The sequence below is a fragment of the Astyanax mexicanus genome, unplaced genomic scaffold (assembly GCF_023375975.1).
Source record: "Astyanax mexicanus isolate ESR-SI-001 unplaced genomic scaffold, AstMex3_surface scaffold_31, whole genome shotgun sequence".
Taxonomy (NCBI): Eukaryota; Metazoa; Chordata; class Actinopteri; order Characiformes; family Acestrorhamphidae; genus Astyanax; species Astyanax mexicanus.
This window is the reverse complement of record NW_026040041.1, coordinates 2,141,948-2,161,504: the sequence shown is the minus strand read 5'-3', so window position 1 is coordinate 2,161,504 and position 19,557 is coordinate 2,141,948. Positions and strand designations below refer to the sequence as shown.

The 19,557-nt window shown below is 37.9% G+C and overlaps 1 protein-coding gene and 1 long non-coding RNA gene across 5 annotated transcripts in view; one reads left to right on the top strand and one right to left on the bottom strand.

Annotated features, from left to right (window-relative positions):
* Window positions 1–13,110, top strand: part of LOC125788953 (uncharacterized) — a 33,722-nt gene extending 20,612 nt beyond the window's left edge. The window contains exons 5-6 of one of the 2 annotated variants that reach the window (XM_049472922.1): window positions 11,813–11,863; window positions 12,855–13,110. In XM_049472922.1, coding sequence (XP_049328879.1) covers window positions 11,813–11,863; window positions 12,855–12,934 — 131 coding nt within the window. In that variant the 3' untranslated portion in view covers window positions 12,935–13,110. The remainder of the gene's footprint in view (window positions 1–11,812; window positions 11,864–12,854) is intronic. The other variant, XM_049472920.1, reaches the window with a different exon arrangement.
* Window positions 8,708–10,190, bottom strand: LOC125788959 (uncharacterized). Of its 3 annotated transcripts, XR_007429916.1 has the most exons (4): window positions 9,931–10,190; window positions 9,720–9,810; window positions 9,182–9,634; window positions 8,708–8,924 (listed from the first exon to the last, which is right to left on the bottom strand). It is a non-coding gene; the product is annotated as an uncharacterized LOC125788959 (long non-coding RNA). The 3 variants fall into 3 exon arrangements; XR_007429915.1 differs by having other exon boundaries at window positions 9,720–10,190; XR_007429917.1 differs by having other exon boundaries at window positions 8,708–8,884; window positions 9,720–10,190.
* Window positions 13,111–19,557: the final 6,447 nt, after the last annotated feature.

The window sequence follows — 19,557 nt, the reverse complement described above, 5'->3', positions numbered from 1 at the left end:
GGAAACTCGAAATCACGCCACTTTTCTCAGCCAATCACCAACTCCCACCTGTCCTTAAAAGACCTCCCTCATACCTGTTCTCCCCTGCTTGCAGACGCTGACATACGTTTTCGGGCGCCGGTCGTTGCCGCGTGGCTTCATGGTGTTTCTGCCATTTGTCATTGCCTGCTCTCAGTTTGCCGTTTTCGCCCGTCTGCGTGGCTGCTCGTTCGTAGTTGGCTCGATTTCCTGCTCGTAGGATCCATGTTGGTTTGTATTGCTCTCTGTTCTGTCGCTGGCGTTTTGGTTGGATCCTCGCTGTGTTTGCTGTTGGCGGTCTGGGTTCCTGTTTTGCTGGATCACGTGACCGTGTCGCGCTTGCCTTCGAGGCTTGCTGCTCCGATGCTTTGTCTCGGCTCGCAGCCGTGTGCTGAATCGTGCTGGTTGTTTCGGCTCAGTGTCGATTCTGTGGCGTTCTGGTCTAGTGCTGAGGCTTTTCTCGGCGGTGTTCGGATAGTTGCTTGGTGTTTCTGCGTTTTCCACGGCTCTGTCCGGTGCCTGTGGCTGAGTTTGTACGCTTCGCTCAAGAAGTCTGGGCTGGATGGCTGTTTTTAAACCCGCTCCTGCTGGCACCCGATAGTTTTAGCCCCGCGCCCGCCCTCCGTTTTTTACGTTTCTGCCGCTTCGCACGCCTGCTTGTGTTGCTTACGTTTAGTGCTCGAAATTAACTTGGGTTTTTTATTGAACCAGCAATGTGGCGCTGATAGCCTGCTCCCTTCCTACTGTCCACTCACACACGCCCACGCCTCTGTGGAGCTGACCCTTCAGGCACTGCTTGCAAAGTGTTTCGTTCATGCAGCACCAAAACCTAATTTGATCGATGATAAATAAACTTAGTGTACTTGGTTAATCCTCGTTCGTTGTGATCTCATTCTCGCGACGCTCCTATGGTTCGTTTATCGGTCTTGGGCTTTACTGTTGCTGAATGTTATTGATGTGTCGTTCGCGATCGATCCGGCTCAGGAGCCGACTCTTCGAAGTCACCTATTGGAACCGGCTCTATTATGGGTGCCGTTTTCTCCATTTTATATACCTTCGTATTTTACACATTAATTTAGAAGCACTGTATTTGATATTTGTATTGTGGCATTTTTTTGTTATGGGGCTGCTTTAATATTTTTTCGTATTGGGTGATTTGTATTGACTGTTTCATTTGTTTTAAGTTATTTTGTCGAAGTGGCGCTATTTTGTAAATTTCATAATTGGTTGTAATACGTTTTTTGTTATAAAGCATTGTTATGCAGCTGTTTTGCTCGTCGCAAGTGCCTATTGCGCTGCTTCTTATCTCGGACCGTACCCGTTCAATTGCTTTTCTGTACTCGCTTCCGTGCTGCTTATTGTCTCGGGCCGTGCCTGCTCTACTTACTGCTTTAATGTCTCGCTTTCTGCGCTGCCTATTATCTCGGGCCGTGCCCGCTCTAATGCTTTAATGACTCGCTGTCCGCGTTGTTTACCTCGGGCCGTGCCCGCTCTAATGCTTTAATGACTCGCTGTCCGCGTTGTTTATCTCGGGCCGTGCCCGCTCTAATGCTTTGCTGTACTCACAGCCCGCGTGGTTTATTATCTCGGGCCGTGCCAGCTCTGATGCTTTACCGTACTCGCAGTCCGCGTAGTTTGTTATCTCCCGTGCCCGCTCTAATGCTTTACTGGCTCGCAGTCCGCGTGGTTTATTATCTCGGGCCGTGCCAGCTCTAATGCTTTACTGTACTCGCAGTCAACGTTGTTTATCTCGGGCCGTGCCCGCTCTAATGCTTTACTGGCTCGCAGTCCGCGTTGTTTATTGTCTCGGGCCGTGCCCGCTCTAATGCTTTACCGTACTCGCAGTTCGCGTTGTTTATTGTCTCGGGCGTGCCCGCTCTAATGCGTTACCGTACTCGCAGTTCGCGTTGTTTATTGTCTCGGGCGTGCCCGCTCTAATGCTTTACCGTACTCGCAGTTCGCGTTGTTTATTGTCTCGGGCGTGCCCGCTCTAATGCGTTACCGTACTCGCAGTTCGCGTTGTTTATTGTCTCGGGCGTGCCCGCTCTAATGCGTTACCGTACTCGCAGTTCGCGTTGTTTATTGTCTCGGGCCGTGCCCGCTCTAATGCTTTACTGTACTCGCTGTCCGCGTTGTTTATTGTCTCAGGCCGTGCCCGCTCCGCTGCTTGATTGGACTCGTGTCCGATGCTGCTTGTATGTACAGTACTGCACAGGTTCTCGATTACGTGATTCGTGGACTGCACTGACTCCGTACCTGGTCTAATTCTGGTGATTTGCTGCCTTTTATTGGGTTAATTTTGTGTTGCCTGTGCTATGTTTTGTTTCATGATTGGCATGTACCTTTCTTGCAGAAATTCTACTTTTACGATTCCGTGTTTTAACATATTCATCAACGCCGTGGGCAGCGGTTGCTATTGCCTTAGAACTTTTTTAGTGGCCGAAGTTTTGCGCATTTACCGATCACGGGTTGCTTTGACATACTGCTGTGCAAATTCCGTGCCTCAATGTTAAGTATCCGATCCGGTTTGTCGTTGCTTTATGTCTTATGGTTTGTGCTGATGTTAATTTCCCTGGTCCTTTGGTTTTGGGGGTGTTCTCCAAGGACAGTCTGTCCTTGGTTCTGCATTTGGTGCTTCCTGACATTTGTTTTGACATTAATTTCGCTTCCCCTGTTATATTTGCTTTGTTCGCATCATGACTTACAAGGTGTCTAATAACAATCATCAGTAAAATGTTCTAGCGGGAAACTCGAAATCACGCCACTTTTCTCAGCCAATCACCAACTCCCACCTGTCCTTAAAAGACCTCCCTCATACCTGTTCTCCCCTGCTTGCAGACGCTGACATACGTTTTCACCCTCCTCCTTCCCCACCGCCTCCAGTTCGGTCCCGCCGGTTGCCCAGGGGATAGGCTCCGCCCCCGCCGTACAAGTACGGCAGGATCTGCGAGGTTCCAGACGCTGCGGACCTGGGCTTCGACGGGGCTTTCGCCAAAGACTCTATATACACTATATTCACTATTACTAATTGTCATACGTGTTTATTGGGATTAAATCTTTCTTGCTGCACTTTGTTTCTAGAGTTTTCCTGCTAGAACTGTTATTCTACGTTTTTAATTTTTTTTTGTTATATATATATATATATATATATATATATATATATATATATATATATATATATATATATATATATATATATTTATATTTTTAAACGTTTTCTTAGGTTTCCTTTATTTTTAAACCTATCATAGACACATTGTTGAATGGTTCAATATATATTTAGCTTTGTTTTATTTTATTTTATGTTTTTAGCTTTGTATTTAGCTTTGTTTTATTTTATTTTTATTTTTTTTTAATGTTTTCTTTATTTTTAAACCTATCATAGACAAATTGTTCAATGGTTCAATAGATATTTAGCTTTTTATAAAGAGGGAGACACTGTGGTGAATGAGGTGAGTGACAATTTGTACTTTAATGCACTGTCGGACCATAGCAGTATTATTTTCGAGGCTAATTTTCAAGCCCCTGTTGCCAAACCTAAGAGCAATGTTCGCTCACGTTCTCTTAATAATGATTCGGTGGTAAAGTTTAATAGTCTTTTCTCTGAGCTACACCATTCATTGTCTCAGGATGATGAGGTAAATAAAATGGCAAACTGTTTCATTAGTATGTGTACCTCTATTTTGGATGAAATTGCTCCAATTAGATCTAGAGTTAAACCACAAGTAAAGTCTTCTCCTTGGATAAATGAGGAAATTTTGTCTCTAAAGAGGAAATCTAGGCAGGCTGAACCAAGGTGGAAATGATAAAAATTACAAGTTCATCATCTCTATTTAAAAGACCTGTTAGCTGCATTTAATTCACATGTAAAAGAGGCAAGGGGGGCTTATTTCAAAACCTTGATCTCTGAAAATAGGCAAAACCCACAATTTCTGTTTTCCACCATTAATCGTCTTATAAACGGTGATTCCTCCTCTTTCTCAGCTTCAGACATAAACTGTGACAGGTTTTTGACTTTTTTTGTAAGCAAAGTCAAAGACCTAAGAGCTGGCATTGTCATACCTGTTACTGGCTCAGTTGTGGCCCTCTCCCCCTGTAATGTAACTCGCTTTACTAAGTTTGAACTTATTACCCAGGAGAAGTTGGTCTCTATAGTGCAGGGCTTGCGCCCCTCCTCCTGTCCTTTTGATGTCTTACCATCTAAATTTTTAAAACAGGTCTTGTCGTCCATTGCCCCTTGTCTGTTGGATTTGGTAAATGCATCTCTTACTTCTGGTTGTGTCCCTGACTCCTTTAAACTAGCATGTGTGGACCCCTTTCTGAAGAAGTCAAATCTGGACCCATCAGTTTGCAGCAATTATAGGCCCATTTCTAAACTCCCTTTTATTTCAAAGGTTTTAGAGAAAGTCGTTTCATTCCAGCTTGTGCAGTTTCTAGAAGTGAACAGCATTTTTGAAAAGTTTCAATCTGGGTTTCGCCCAAGGCACAGCACTGAGACAGCTCTGCTCAGAGTTTTAAATGACCTCTTAATGAATAGTGACGTGGGTGAGGTTTCTGTGCTTGTTCTTTTAGACATTAGCGCAGCGTTCGATACCATTGATCATGGGATTTTATTAGAAAGGTTGCAACAGTGGGTTGGGATTTCAGGGACAGCATTAAAGTGGCTTCACTCCTATCTATCAAACAGGTCATTTGTAGTGTCTGCTGGGGGTAAAATGTCTGCATCAGTATCTCTTACTAGTGGGGTGCCTCAGGGTTCTATCCTGGGTCCTTTATTATTTTCTCTGTACATGCTCCCCCTGGGTAACCTTATTCGCAGTTTTAATTTCTCTTTTCAGATCTATTTAGCTGTAAATTGAAAAGACATGGGGAGATTGGTCAATCTTACCAATTGTGTCACAGCTATTAAAGTCTGGATGTCTCAAAACTTTCTCAGGTTAAACGGGGATAAATCAGAAGTCCTTATTGTGGGTCCAGAGAATGTGTCCAGGAGAGTGCAGATAGATCTGGAACATGCTGGGTTAAAGGCAAGTTCATCTGTCAGAAATCTGGGTGTGATTTTTGATTCCCATCTAAATTTTAGTGCTCACATTAAAAAGCTTCTTCAATCTTGTTTCCTTCAGCTCAGAAACATTAGTAAGACCAGATATTTCCTGACCTTTTGTGACACTGAGAAACTCATTCACGCCTTTGTCTCCTCTCGATTGGACTACTGTAATGCCCTGTTCACCTCAAAGAGAGGTCAAAGAGAGGTGTCTCGACTGCAGCTTATTCAAAACGCAGCTGCTCGCTTGTTAACCAGAACTAAACGTAGGGAGCATATCACTCCAGTTCTGGCCTCTCTTCACTGGCTACCGGTGAGATTTAGAATTGATTTTAAAATTTTAGTGTTAACCTATCAGGCTGTACATAACGAGGCTCCAGCTTACATTACTGAGCTATTGTGTCCACTTAAAAATGTAAGATCTCTAAGGTCCTCTAACCAGGTTTTACTGACTGTTCCACGAACTAAACTAAAGTTAAAGGGTGACCGGGCTTTTGTAGCTTACGCTCCCAGACTGTGGAATGATCTCCCCACTGACATCAGACTCTCAGCTTCGGTACATATTTTTAAGAAACGTTTAAAGACCCATTTTTATTCTCTTGCTTTTAGTAAGGCATGAACCTTGATTATTTGCTTCTTTTATTTGTTATTTTACTTGATATTTTGGTTTGTTCTTTTGTGTTTTAGATTACATTTTTAATTTAATTTTATGTATTATATGTATATGTATGCATGTTTGTGTATGTATGTATGTATATGTGCATATGTGTACATGTATGTATATGTATGCATTAGGTATTTTATTTCTGTCTGTAAAGCACTTTGTGAGGTGCTCTAGAAAGGTGCTATAAAAATAAAGCTTACTTACTTACAAAGTGAGTTAAATTATGGGATTTCTGTTCGTGTCACACTGAAGACACATTAATATTTATGCTCTTTACGATTCATTTGCAGTGTGGTGCTGGAGTGTTGTTGCCTGTCAGGTCTTGTCGGGGGAACGAAAGTATGGGATGAGAAAGTGTGGGAGGAGAGGTGGCCTGACTCTGTGACTCTCCGAATGAACTTTATGTTCTTCTGGATTTCCCCAGCCTGTTTGGTATCTCCACGCTTCAGACGGATCCTTTTGACAGGTAAGAACCAGCAGCTGATCCACTGAAGCGCACTCTTCTTTTAACATCTCCAACACTTATCTGTAACGCTGGATTCCCACTAGCTTTATCTTTAGCTTCGGGCCTGGAGGCTGCGTGCTGGGTGGCTAGTTAGCTGTTAGCACACATTACACATACTCAAAAGTGGGCTTTTTTATTAACATTAATATTATTAGCATCACAGACCATAGGAAGCCAGGTCACACGGCTGCTTCTCATTCTAGTTGTACACACAACAAAAAGGCAGGATAAAGCTTCATATCAGCGTCTCTTGGAGAGTCTGAGGGTGTACTCACACTAGGCCCGTTTTGGTTGAATCGTGCCGGAGCACGGTTCGGCCCCCTCCCCACTCCCCCGCAGGCCTGCACTCACACTGCGCTAAACGATCCGTGCCCGAGCACGCTTTCGTCAACAGGTGACTTTTGTTTTGAAGAACAGTATGCGCGCGCAAAACAATGGAGTTCAGGATTGTACTGTTGTTTTTGTTTCTCTGGAGTCGTTTTGGGCGTGCAAATACGCAACTGAACCAGAGATTCATTGATTGGGAAACACAACGATTTATTGCTAATTGTGCTGCACGTGTAAGAAGGTTTTTACACAAGCAGCAGACGTCCAGGGAGAAATTTGCAGCTTTACTCGCGGACTACAATTCACGTTCATCAGTAAGGTAAGAGACGTACTTGCTATATACATAAATAGTGACCAAAGGAGCGAAACATAAAACTCAAGTAATAATAAAATGTGTTTGTTGTTTAGGACTTGTAGATAGTAGTCCTAATTTATTATGGGTAACACTAACCATTATGGTGCTCTTTAGAACCCTTTTCAAAAATATTATATGCAGAATTGTGTATAAAACGCCCTCCGTTTACAGTAGCGTCGCATCACTGACGTCATCTTGATCCGTGTCCAAGTGAACCGTGCTCGGGCCCACCTCTCCAAGCGGGCCCGGTTCACGGTTCGGAGCGATCACACTAGCCAAACGAACCGTGCTTTGGGAGGTAACCGTGCCCGGGCACGGTTCGGATTGCCTAGTGTGAGTACACCCTTATCAAAAAGCTGGGGCAGCCTAAACTTTCAGTCCGAGCTTACCCTCCTCTCCTCGGGGCCACTCTACTATGTATGGAAGCCCATTCCCACCACCTAAAAAATAAAATAATCCAGCCCATTTTTATTAATATTAAGTGAATTGCTATCTCATTATTTTGAGATAATAGGTAATTGTTTTGAGATACCAAGTCACTGAAAGGGCTTTAATTTTAACGTTATTTGTGCAGTATGCTGCATGCACGTGCGGTAATTATGTAGCTTAATCGTGTTAGATGAAACAGCAGGACAGTGAATTGCAGACATCCCAAGTTGCAAAAAAATCCCCTGGAAATACAGACAACATTTCTCCCAAATGCCAAATAAAAATATTGTCATTTAGAGCATTTATTTACAGAAAATGAGAAATCAGACCGCAAATAATGCAACGAAAACAAGTTCATATTCATTTAGAAACAACAATACTGTTTTTAATCTAAGGAAGAGTTATGAATCAATATTTGGTGGAATAATCCTGGCTGGTTTTTAATCACAGTTTTTTTCATGGCATCATGTTCTCCTCCACCAGTCTTACACACTGCTTTTGGATAACTTTATGCTGCTTTACTCCTGGTGTAAAAATTCAAGCAGTTCAGTTTGGTGGTTTGATGGCTTGTGATTTCAAAGGGGTTTAGGTCTGGAGATTGGGCTGGCCAAAACACTTTCTTAATCTGGTGGTTCTTCATCCACAAATCAGGGCTATTCCACGAAATGGTGATCTCTGAACTCTTAAAACTTTAGCATTGTTGTTGTATCTAAATAAATATGAACATGTTTTCTTAGCTTTATTTAATGATTGAAAATTGTGGCAAATAAATACTTTAAATGACAAAATTCTTTTAGCAATGTTGTCTATAGTTTATAGAATAAAATAATGTTCATTTTACTCAAACATATACCTTTGAATAGTTAAATCAGAAAAAAAATATTATTTTATTTTGTGTATGTATGTGTGTGTGTATATATATATTTATATATATATATACTCAGCATGCATATCTGACTCTTTGCAGAGAACAGACTAATCAGAACGCTCTCTGTTTTTCATGTGCTTAATGAATATGCACACATATATTTACATGTATGGAGTTTATATCAGAAAAGCTCTTGTTTCTGTGTGTCTGTATTCTAGGATATGAAAAAATGAAATCCTTACTGCTCTGCTCTGTGGTGATTTTATGGCTGGCTCTCTGTTTGGGTAAGTGGCTTAGATTTATAGATTAACCATTAATAATAATGCTTTATTAAAAATCGTCCATATAATGGTATTTTCTTACACCCCTACTAGTTATGCAGATTTCTATAAACAGTAGTGAAAGAATAGGTCTCAGGCTCTCAGGAGCTCAGTGAACGCCAGCACTGTGGTACTGTGATAGGATGCAGCACCTGTACAACAAATCCAGTCGTGAAATTTCACTACTCACTACTAAATATTCCACAGCCAACTGTCAGTGATATTATAACACAGTGGAAGAGACTTTCTGCAGAGTCTCTACATCACAACACACCTCCAAACTTCATGTAGCTTCAGAGTTCATCACTACACACCTCCAAACTTCATGTAGCTTCAGAGTTCATCACTACACACCTCCAAACTTCATGTAGCTTCAGAGTTCATCACTACACACCTCCAAACTTCATGTAGCTTCAGAGTTCATCATCACTACACACCTCCAAACTTCATGTAGCTTCAGAGTTCATCACTCACTACACACCTCCAAACTTCATGTAGCATCAGAGTTCATCATCACTACACACCTCCAAACTTCATGTAGCTTCAGACTTCATCATCACTACACACCTCCAAGCTTCATGTAGCTTCAGAGTTCATCACTCACTACAAACCTCCAAACTTCAGGTAGCTTCAGAGTTCATCACTACACACCTTCAAACTTCATGTAGCTTCAGAGTTCATCATCACTAAACACCTCCAAACTTCATGTAGCTTCAGATTAGTTCATCACTACACACCTCCAAACTTCATGTAGCTTCAGAGTTCATCACTACACACCTCCAAACTTCATGTAGCTTCAGAGTTCATCACTACACACCTTCAAACTTCATGTAGCTTCAGAGTTCATCACTACACACCTCCAAACTTCATGTAGCTTCAGAGTTCATCATCACTACACACCTCCAAACTTCATGTAGCTTCAGAGTTCATCATCACTACACACCTCCAAACTTCATGTAGCTTCAGAGTTCATCATCACTACACACCTCCAAACTTCATGTAGCTTCAGAGTTCATCATCACTACACACCTCCAAACTTCATGTAGCTTCAGAGTTCATCATCACTACACACCTCCAAACTTCATGTAGCTTCAGAGTTCATCACTCACTACACACCTCCAAACTTCATGTAGCTTCAGAGTTCATCACTACACACCTCCAAACTTCATGTAGCTTCAGAGTTCATCACTCACTACAAACCTCCAAACTTCATGTAGCTTCAGAGTTCATCACTACACACCTCCAAACTTCATGTAGCTTCAGAGTTCATCACTACACACCTCCAAACTTCAGGTAGCTTCAGAGTTCATCACTACACACCTCCAAACTTCAGGTAGCTTCAGAGTTCATCACTACACACCTCCAAACTTCATGTAGCTTCAGAGTTTATCACTACACACCTTCAAACTTCATGTAGCTTCAGAGTTCATCACTACACACCTCCAAACTTCATGTAGCTTCAGAGTTCATCATCACTACACACCTCCAAACTTCATGTAGCTTCAGAGTTCATCATCACTACACACCTCCAAACTTCATGTAGCTTCAGAGTTCATCATCACTACACACCTCCAAACTTCATGTAGCTTCAGAGTTCATCATCACTACACACCTCCAAACTTCATGTAGCTTCAGAGTTCATCACAACACACCTCCAAACTTCATGTATCTTCAGAGTTCATCACTACACACCTCCAAACTTCATGTAGCTTCAGAGTTCATCACTACACACCTCCAAACTTCATGTAGCTTCAGAGTTCATCACTACACACCTCCAAACTTCATGTAGCTTCAGAGTTCATCACTACACACCTCCAAACTTCATGTAGCTTCAGAGTTCATCACTACACACCTCCAAACTTCATGTAGCTTCAGAGTTCATCATCACTACACACCTCCAAACTTCATGTAGCTTCAGAGTTCATCACAACACACCTCCAAACTTCATGTAGCTTCAGAGTTCATCACTCACTACACACCTCCAAACTTCATGTAGCTTCAGAGTTCATCACTCACTACACACCTCCAAACTTCATGTAGCTTCAGAGTTCATCACTCACTACACACCTCCAAACTTCATGTAGCTTCAGAGTTCATCACTACACACCTCCAAACTTCATGTAGCTTCAGAGTTCATCACTACACACCTCCAAACTTCATGTAGCTTCAGAGTTCATCACAACACACCTCCAAACTTCATGTAGCTTCAGAGTTCATCACTCACTACACACCTCCAAACTTCATGTAGCTTCAGAGTTCATCACTCACTACACACCTCCAAACTTCATGTAGCTTCAGAGTTCATCACTACACACCTCCAAACTGGATGAAGCTCCATCTAGTCTTAATATATCATTAATATATAGTCAAATATATTCCTCGTGTTTGAGCTTTCAGGCTGTTCAGATGCAGTTTAGGCTGATTTATTACCCAGAGAATTACGACAGATTACTACAGCAGATCCTTTAAGTCGTAACATAATCTGTACTCTTAATCTTCCTAACATCTAATGTTTTTTATTTGTATCCTCCAGCTCCTCTCTCAGCACAGTCTCAAGTCTTCATGACGGCTAGAGTGGGTTCCTCGGTGGTTCTGCCGTGTGAATCCAAAGATACCCTCAGCCCAAGTCCTTATGTTGAGTGGAGAACGTTTACTGAGACAGTGTTTGAGCGTCTGGGGGAGGAGCATTATGAGGGGGAGGGGTATGAAGGTCGGGTTGATGTTCCTGAAGATAAACTGAAGAAAGGAAACTGTTCTCTGGTTCTGAAGGAGGTTAAAGCTGAAGATGCTGGAGTTTATGAGAGTCACCTGCTGGTGAAACGAGAGAAAATATCCCTAAAGCCCAAACGAGTCTTCGTCCAGAGCGTGGATCTCTCAGTAGATGGTAAGATCAGTAGAACTGAAGCTAAGATAAACATAGAAAAGTGTGGGATATTACAAGGTAGAGAATGTTTAATTATGTAATTTAAATCACTTAATTTTCAATTCATTTTTTTACTTGATCACAGGTCATATGTGACAAAAACTAAAATTCTAATTAAAAAGGCTTTTTGCCATTTCTTTTTCATTACCATACATGTATTTCACAGTCACATCTAAAATGAAAACGCTGATTGTGAAAGGTAAAACCAAAGCTTTACTTTGGACTGCATAATAAATGTCAAAACTAAAATCAAATTAACAGCAGGCAGGGCTACAACTACAGCTTCTTTAGCTACTTAATAAAAACTTAATAAAAACTGATTCAGTTATCGTTTTTGTTTTTTTATATATTTCCCACAGATCCTGTTCCAACCAAATCTACAGTGGTGCAGGAAAAGCAGCTCTCTGTGGGTAAGGGTGTAATTATTATGAGATAACATGTTACTGAATGGAAGTGTTTGTTGGGCTACATAATACCTCTATATCCCTTTAATAACAGCTGATATAAACCTACTTAAACTATTATAAAGGTTTATTCCAACAAAATATCCGTTCTAAATAGCTTTACTCTGTGTTACATTTCCAATTACGTTAGTTATGAATGCATTATAACACTAATAACAGCAGTAGAAAATAAAATTACTGTTAGAAACAGTGCAGACTTTGTCAGCTTGTAATGGTGTGGTGAGTGGTGTGACAGTGTGTGTGCATGTAAAATGCATTTTAGGTCAGTGCTGTAACAGTTTTGTTAGTGGTGTAACAATATTTTAGGTGGTGTTATGTGAGAAATGTGTCGCAGGTCAGTGGTATAAAAGTGTTGTCAGTGGTGTGACAGTGTAAAATGGGTTTTAGGTCAGTGATGTAACAGTACCGTCAGTGGTGTGACAGTCTGAAATGTGTTTTAGATCAGAGGTGTAACAGTATTGTCAGTGGTGTCACAGTGTAAAATTGGCTTTAGGTTATTGGTATTACAGTATCATCAGTGGTCTAACATTCTGAAAAATGTTTTAGGTGAGTGATGTAACAGTATCGTCAGTGGTGTGACAGTCTGAAATTTGTTTTAGATCAGTGGTGTCACAATATTGACAGTGGTGTAACAGTGAAATGTGTTTTAGGTCAGTGGTGTAACCGTGTTAAATGTGCTTTAGGTCAGTGGTGTAACAGTGTTGTCAGTGGTGTAACAGTGTCGTCAGTGGTGTAACAGTGTGAAATGTGTTTTAGGTCAGTGGTGTGACAGTGTTGTCAGTGGTGTAACACTGTATAATGTGTGTTGGGTCAGTGGTGTAACAGTGTTGTCAGTGGTGTAACAGTGTCGTCAGTGGTGTAACAGTGTGAAATGTGTTTTAGGTCAGTGGTGTGACAGTGTCGTCAGTGGTGTAACACTCTCTCTGTCTCTGTGCAGGAAGTGGGGGTGTGGTCAGTCCTGTCCTGGACGTGACGCTCTCCGCGATGCTGTGGACGCTGGTGATGTTTGTCCTGTGAGGTGATGCTGAAGGTGCTGCTGCTCCGGTCGGGGATGTTCTGGATGGGCGGAGCAGATCAGCACCTATACTGATTTCTCTCAGGGTGGGCGTGGCCCTGTCTCTCACTTCCTGTAAGGCAGTGTGGGCGGGGCCAGGCCTTCCCCAGGTGCTGGAGCATTGAGTAGTAGGTGAGACGCTGAGGCTGTATTCGGAATGGCATACTACATACTACTCGCGTACTAAATCTGCCTAAAGCTAGTATGCAGTACGCAGTATGCGACCAAACTGAGGATCTGTAGTGCACTACAGGTACCCGGATGGTGTACTACTCCGCTCCGATTCCGCGTTCTCCGCGTCCGGGACCCTCCGCTGCCTCGGCCGAGCGTTCTCCGTGGCCGGGACCCTCCGCTGCCGTGGCCACGCGTTCTCCACGTCCGGGACCCTCCGCTGCCTCGGCCGAGCGTTCTCCATGGCCGGGACCCTCCGCTGCCGTGGCCGCGCGTTCCGTCAGTTTTAATAAATTATCCTGTTATTTTAATAAATAATTTCCTCAGTTTTAATAAATTATTTTGTTATTTTAGTAAATAATTTCCTCAGTTTTAATAAATTATTTTGTTATTTTAGTAAATAATTCCCTCAGTTTTAATAAATCGTTCTTATTTATTTAATAAATAATTCCAAAAAAATATTCTGTTATTTTAATAAATGTTTCCCTCAGTTTAAATAAATTATTCTGTTACTTTAATAAATAATTCCCTCAGTTTTAATAAATCGTTCTCTTTATTTAATAAATAATTCCAAAAAAATATTCTGTTATTTTAATAAATGTTTCCCTCAGTTTAAATAAATTATTCTGTTACTTTAATAAATAATTCCCTCAGTTTTAATAAATCGTTCTCTTTATTTAATAAATAATTCCAATAGATTGTTCTGTTCTTTTAATAAATAATTCCCTCAGTTTTAATAAATTATTTTGTTACTTTACTAAATAATTCCCTCAGTTTTAATAAATTTGTTACTTTAATAAATAATTCCAATAAATCGTTCTGTTAATTTAATAAATAATTACCTTTGTTTAAAAAATTGTTCTGTTGATTTAATAAATAATTCCCTCAGTTTTAATAAATCGTTCTTTTGATTTAATAAATAATTCCCTCAGTTTTAATACATATTTTTCTTTTAAATAAGGGAATGATTTGAATACAAATTAATAAAATTGTTTCACTTGTGCAACGTGTCTCATTTCTTTTATTGTTGAGATTGTGTAAATATGAATGAGAGTTTGTTTAAATGTTTTTTTCTTGTTGGTATTTACATAGATGAAAATAGTAATCTATTAAAATAAATAGGAAAACATATTTAACTGGAACTTACTTGGGTTGTGGGGGCTGCTGCTAAATGGTTGTTAGAATTGGGTTAACTGCACTTACATTAAACTCTAAAATAAAAGCAGCAATTGCTGTTCTGGACAGTATGCAGATCTCATTAGTTTTAATAATGAAAAGGTAGGACATTTTTCATGTTCTTTCTGTTTACAACTCACTCTGAGGAATTCGGAGCACTATAGAGCACTGACTGGGGTGTCACAGCAGGACCGTGTAGGGTACTACAATCAAAAGTGTTACAGTACCGAATACTACATACTGGGCAGTGTGTAGTATGCAGTACATACTAGTGCAGTATGCAGTACGCAGTATAGTAGTATGCCATTCCGAATACAGCCTGAGAGTCTGATGCTCCTGCCCTTCATTTACTCAACTCCTCTGTGGGGTGGAGTCAGATCCGTAACCCTGTTCTGATCCAGGGATGATTCTGAAGATGCTCCCAGTGTCTTCAGACGAGTAGTAAAGGATGAGCAGTAGAACGAAGGTCTGTCACCATTACTGTTACTGTTTATACCATACAGTATACTGTCCAAGAAAGAATAGCGAAATAAAACAATAATATTGCATTTTATGACCAAATTATCCCAATGCAATTAATAAATGCAATTAATAAATACAGTAAATAATTATTGGAGACATTGGAATATTCAGGAATTTAAATATATTAATATTTTAATCACCCTAATTAAATAAAAGCTAAATAAATTTAGAAAAGACAAAAAATTGGCTCATTCATATTAAAAGCTATTGAGTTTATGTCCATATATTGTACGATTATTCAGTAAATTCAGTAATTTAAGTTAATAACATAATTATGGTGACAGGCCGAGTGTCCTGCTACTGTTTCTATGGGTTTTGCTGTTTTTTCTCACTTCTAAAAAACACGTATCTGTATGTTTGAATCTGTTTGAAGGGCTTTTTTATTTAGCACTCTGATTCTAAAAACTGTTTCTGAGATTTTTGGGTGTTTGATCTAGGGCTGAGCGATATGACTAAAATCATAAAAACTTAAATACTGTATCTCAGTTAAAATTTATAAAAATGTAATTTTACGTTATTTTTATTTTTCTACAGAACCTGGTCACATATTAGCTCTTTTATTTAGCGATTGTAGCGCCATCACTACTGCTAAATTCAGGAGGTAAAAAAACTCTGTCTTTATACTAAATTACTGATAGCATGTTTTCTTAAAGGTGTGGAATATGGAGCTAGACTACTGTTCATTTCCTCTATTAAATATTCCTCTCTGTTAAACTTTTAGGAATGGTTTTAGGAAATAAGCCTAGTCCTAAAGGACACAGCATTTACGAATAGAAAATCTCTATTAAAATATAATATACCATATTTTTCGGACTATAAGGCTTCATAGCTTACCGTGCTAAAAGTCGTACTAAAACATTTTTTGCTAGATTTTTGACCATCGTGTACCAAATAAAATAAGTTTGAGCACACTGTCGATTTTTAAAATGGAAGAATTATAAGTGTGCCTTATAGTCCAAAAATACAGTAAATATAATTTACAACTAGGGTTAATCCCTTAATACAGCAACAAAAGGCTTTAATGTGCCATATTTAACACACTACACTATCATTACTGTCCCTTTTTCCAAACAATACAGGACAATACCAGCATTTTATTTAATTACAATTAATATTAATCACAGAATATTGTTGTTAATTATACAATACATTTTTAATGCTAATTATTTTATTTTACATTTAAATACCTATTATTAAAAGCAATTTTATATTATATATATATATATATATATATATATATATATATATATATATATATATATATATATATATATATATATATATATATATATGTATTGCTCAGCCCTGGATCAGCCCACTATAACCCAAACTGTGAAACTTTACCTGTTTGAAGTTAGAAAATAAATAAAAGGAGATCAGTAGGTCAAAAGGTCACTATATTTATAAATACTGAACCTCCATTTATCTATTTTTCATAAATGAAGTATAGTTGTTGTAATATTGTGGTTTAACTATTAATTATTTTATTACATTCATTAATAGAAATTTATTTTTTCTGCTAAATCTCTGAATAAATAAATGCACATTATTTAATGTTATAATATCTGTAAATATCTGTAAAATGTTGTAATTATTGTAGTTGTATCCATTAAAATCAGCAGAATTTACGTGTTTGCACTAAATACCTCTCATTTCTATACAGTAGCATCTTTTGACCAATAGATGGAGCCACTGCACCACATATCAAAACTCACTGACAAGTTTTTTTTTCTATTCAATTATTTGTCCTGCACATTTTAGTGTTTACCCTGCTGACACACACTGCCTGAGATCAGTGTGAAAAGTATCTCCATTCGTTACTCTGTAGGTAGATTAGAGTATAGATACTAGAGTTTAATAAAATACTTCTGTAGAAGTTGAAAAATGATCAATTCAAGCTTTTTACTATTTAAGTAAAAGTGTTTTAAAAAGCACCGGTTTTAAAACTACTTCAAGTATAAAAGTGAAAGTAATTTATGGAGAAAAAATTAAGACATTAAGAACAAAAGCTTAGGACACGCCCACAGAGTCCTATAGTGCACAGACCCCAAAACACATTTTACTAAAAGCTATAATGACTATAATAATGTTAGAATATTAAAATGTTAATGTTGATAATATAATTTGGGATTTTGCTCTAGACTGTTCTCTAGTGTTTCAGCTGCATATATGCTGATTATAAATGAATGTATTTTAGAAGAATGTAAATATATGAAAAAAGCTTAGCTTAGTTTAATTAAGTTTAGTTTAGTTTTCAGCTTAGTTTAGTTTTTTACATAGTTTACCTTAGCTTATCTTAGTTTATACCGTAGTTTAGCTTAGCTTAGTTTTTAACTTCGTTTTTTTTAGTTTAGCTCTAGCTCAGCTAGTTTTTAGCATAGCTTAGTTTAGTTTAGCTTTGGTTAGCATATAGCTTAGTTTAGTTTAGCCGTGGTTAGCATATAGCTTAGTTTAGTTTAGATTTGATTAGCATATAGCTTAGTTTAGTTTAGATTTGATTAGCATATAGCTTAGTTTAGATTTGATTAGCATATAGCTTAGTTTAGTTTAGATTTGATTAGCATATAGCTTAGTTTAGATTTGATTAGCATATAGCTTAGTTTAGTTTAGATTTGATTGCATATAGCTTAGTTTAGATTTGATTAGCATATAGCTTAGTTTAGATTTGATTAGCATATAGCTTAGTTTAGTTTAGATTTGATTAGCATATAGCTTAGTTTAGTTTAGATTTGATTGCATATAGCTTAGTTTAGATTTGATTAGCATATAGCTTAGTTTAGATTTGATTAGCATATAGCTTAGTTTAGTTTAGATTTGATTGCATATAGCTTAGTTTAGATTTGATTAGCATATAGCTTAGTTTAGATTTGATTAGCATATAGCTTAGTTTAGTTTAGATTTGATTGCATATAGCTTAGTTTAGATTTGATTAGCATATAGCTTAGTTTAGTTTAGATTTGATTAGCATATAGCTTAGTTTAGATTTGATTAGCATATAGCTTAGTTTAGTTTAGATTTGATTAGCATATAGCTTAGTTTAGATTTGATTAGCATATAGCTTAGTTTAGTTTAGATTTGATTGCATATAGCTTAGTTTAGATTTGATTAGCATATAGCTTAGTTTAGATTTGATTAGCATATAGCTTAGTTTAGTTTAGATTTGATTGCATATAGCTTAGTTTAGATTTGATTAGCATATAGCTTAGTTTAGATTTGATTAGCATATAGCTTAGTTTAGTTTAGATTTGATTGCATATAGCTTAGTTTAGATTTGATTAGCATATAGCTTAGTTTAGTTTAGATTTGATTAGCATATAGCTTAGTTTAGATTTGATTAGCATATAGCTTAGTTTAGTTTAGATTTGATTGCATATAGCTTAGTTTAGATTTGATTAGCATATAGCTTAGTTTAGTTTAGATTTGATTAGCATATAGCTTAGTTTAGATTTGATTAGCATATAGCTTAGTTTAGTTTTGGTTAGCATATAGCTTAGTTTAGATTTGATTAGCATATAGTTTAGTTTAGATTTGATTGCATATAGCTTAGTTTAGATTTGATTAGCATATAGCTTAGTTTAGATTTGATTAGCATATAGTTTAGTTTAGATTTGATTAGCATATAGCTTAGTTTAGTTCTTAGCTTTGCTTAGTTTAGCTTATCAAGACTATTATTATAGTCTTGGCTTAGTTCATTTTAGCTAAGCTAAGCTTACTTTAGTTTAGCTTAGCTTAGCTTTGTTTAGTTTAGTTTTGTCTGGGTGTTCTTTTGTGTTCTACTAATCAATATGTGATACTCTGTTCATTCACACCCACAGCTTTTAATATTTTTGTGTTTTTACTGATTATTCTGTTTCTCTCTGGTGCATCAAACAATATGAGCTTACAAATAAAAGAGCACAAATTAACTGAACTACCTATTGTATCTACCTAGCTAACACATTAGTGCCCAGCAATAGATAAATTACCAGATTTTTTTTTTTAAAATAATATATCAGCTTTTATTAAAGCTAGTCATATGGGTATTTATTTGCCTTGCATACATTGATTACCACTGGAAATTTACGGCTCCCAAAACATGAGGAGATTTGGGATTAAAAGCTGGAATTTGATGCAGATTCAAGTTTTTCACTGGAGGAATGGGCACTAATTTGTTAGCAGGCTAGTTGAACTATGCTAAGCTATCCATCTTGAAGGGATTTTAGCCGACCAGTCTAAGTTTCGATTCAGAGCTAGAACCTGTTATAATCATTAATCCCAGTCATTCATTTAGAAAAATCTTTATTCATTTATTTACATTATTATAATTTATTATACATTATGCAGCATTTTACACAAAGCAGGTTTTATAAATAAAATAAAAAAATAATGAATATTATTAGAATTATTAGGATCAGTAGTTTTAAAGCCAGCACTGTCCAAGGCCTACAGGACCAGATTTCCCAAATGGGAACAAACTGAGCGAGTATTATTCCAGTCGTTTTTAGTCCTAATGGTTTTTAATCTTTTCGATTTTTAGTCTTTTTTATTTTAAGTCTCTTTAATTTTCAGTCTCTTTGGTTTTTAGTCTCTTTGATTTTCAGTCTCTTTGGTTTTCAATCTCTTTGGTTTTTCAGTCACTTTGATTTTCAGTCTCTTTGGTTTTCAGTCTCTGTGGTTTTTATCGCTTTGATTTTCAGTATCTTTGGTTTTCAGTCACTCTTTGATTTTTAGTCTTTTT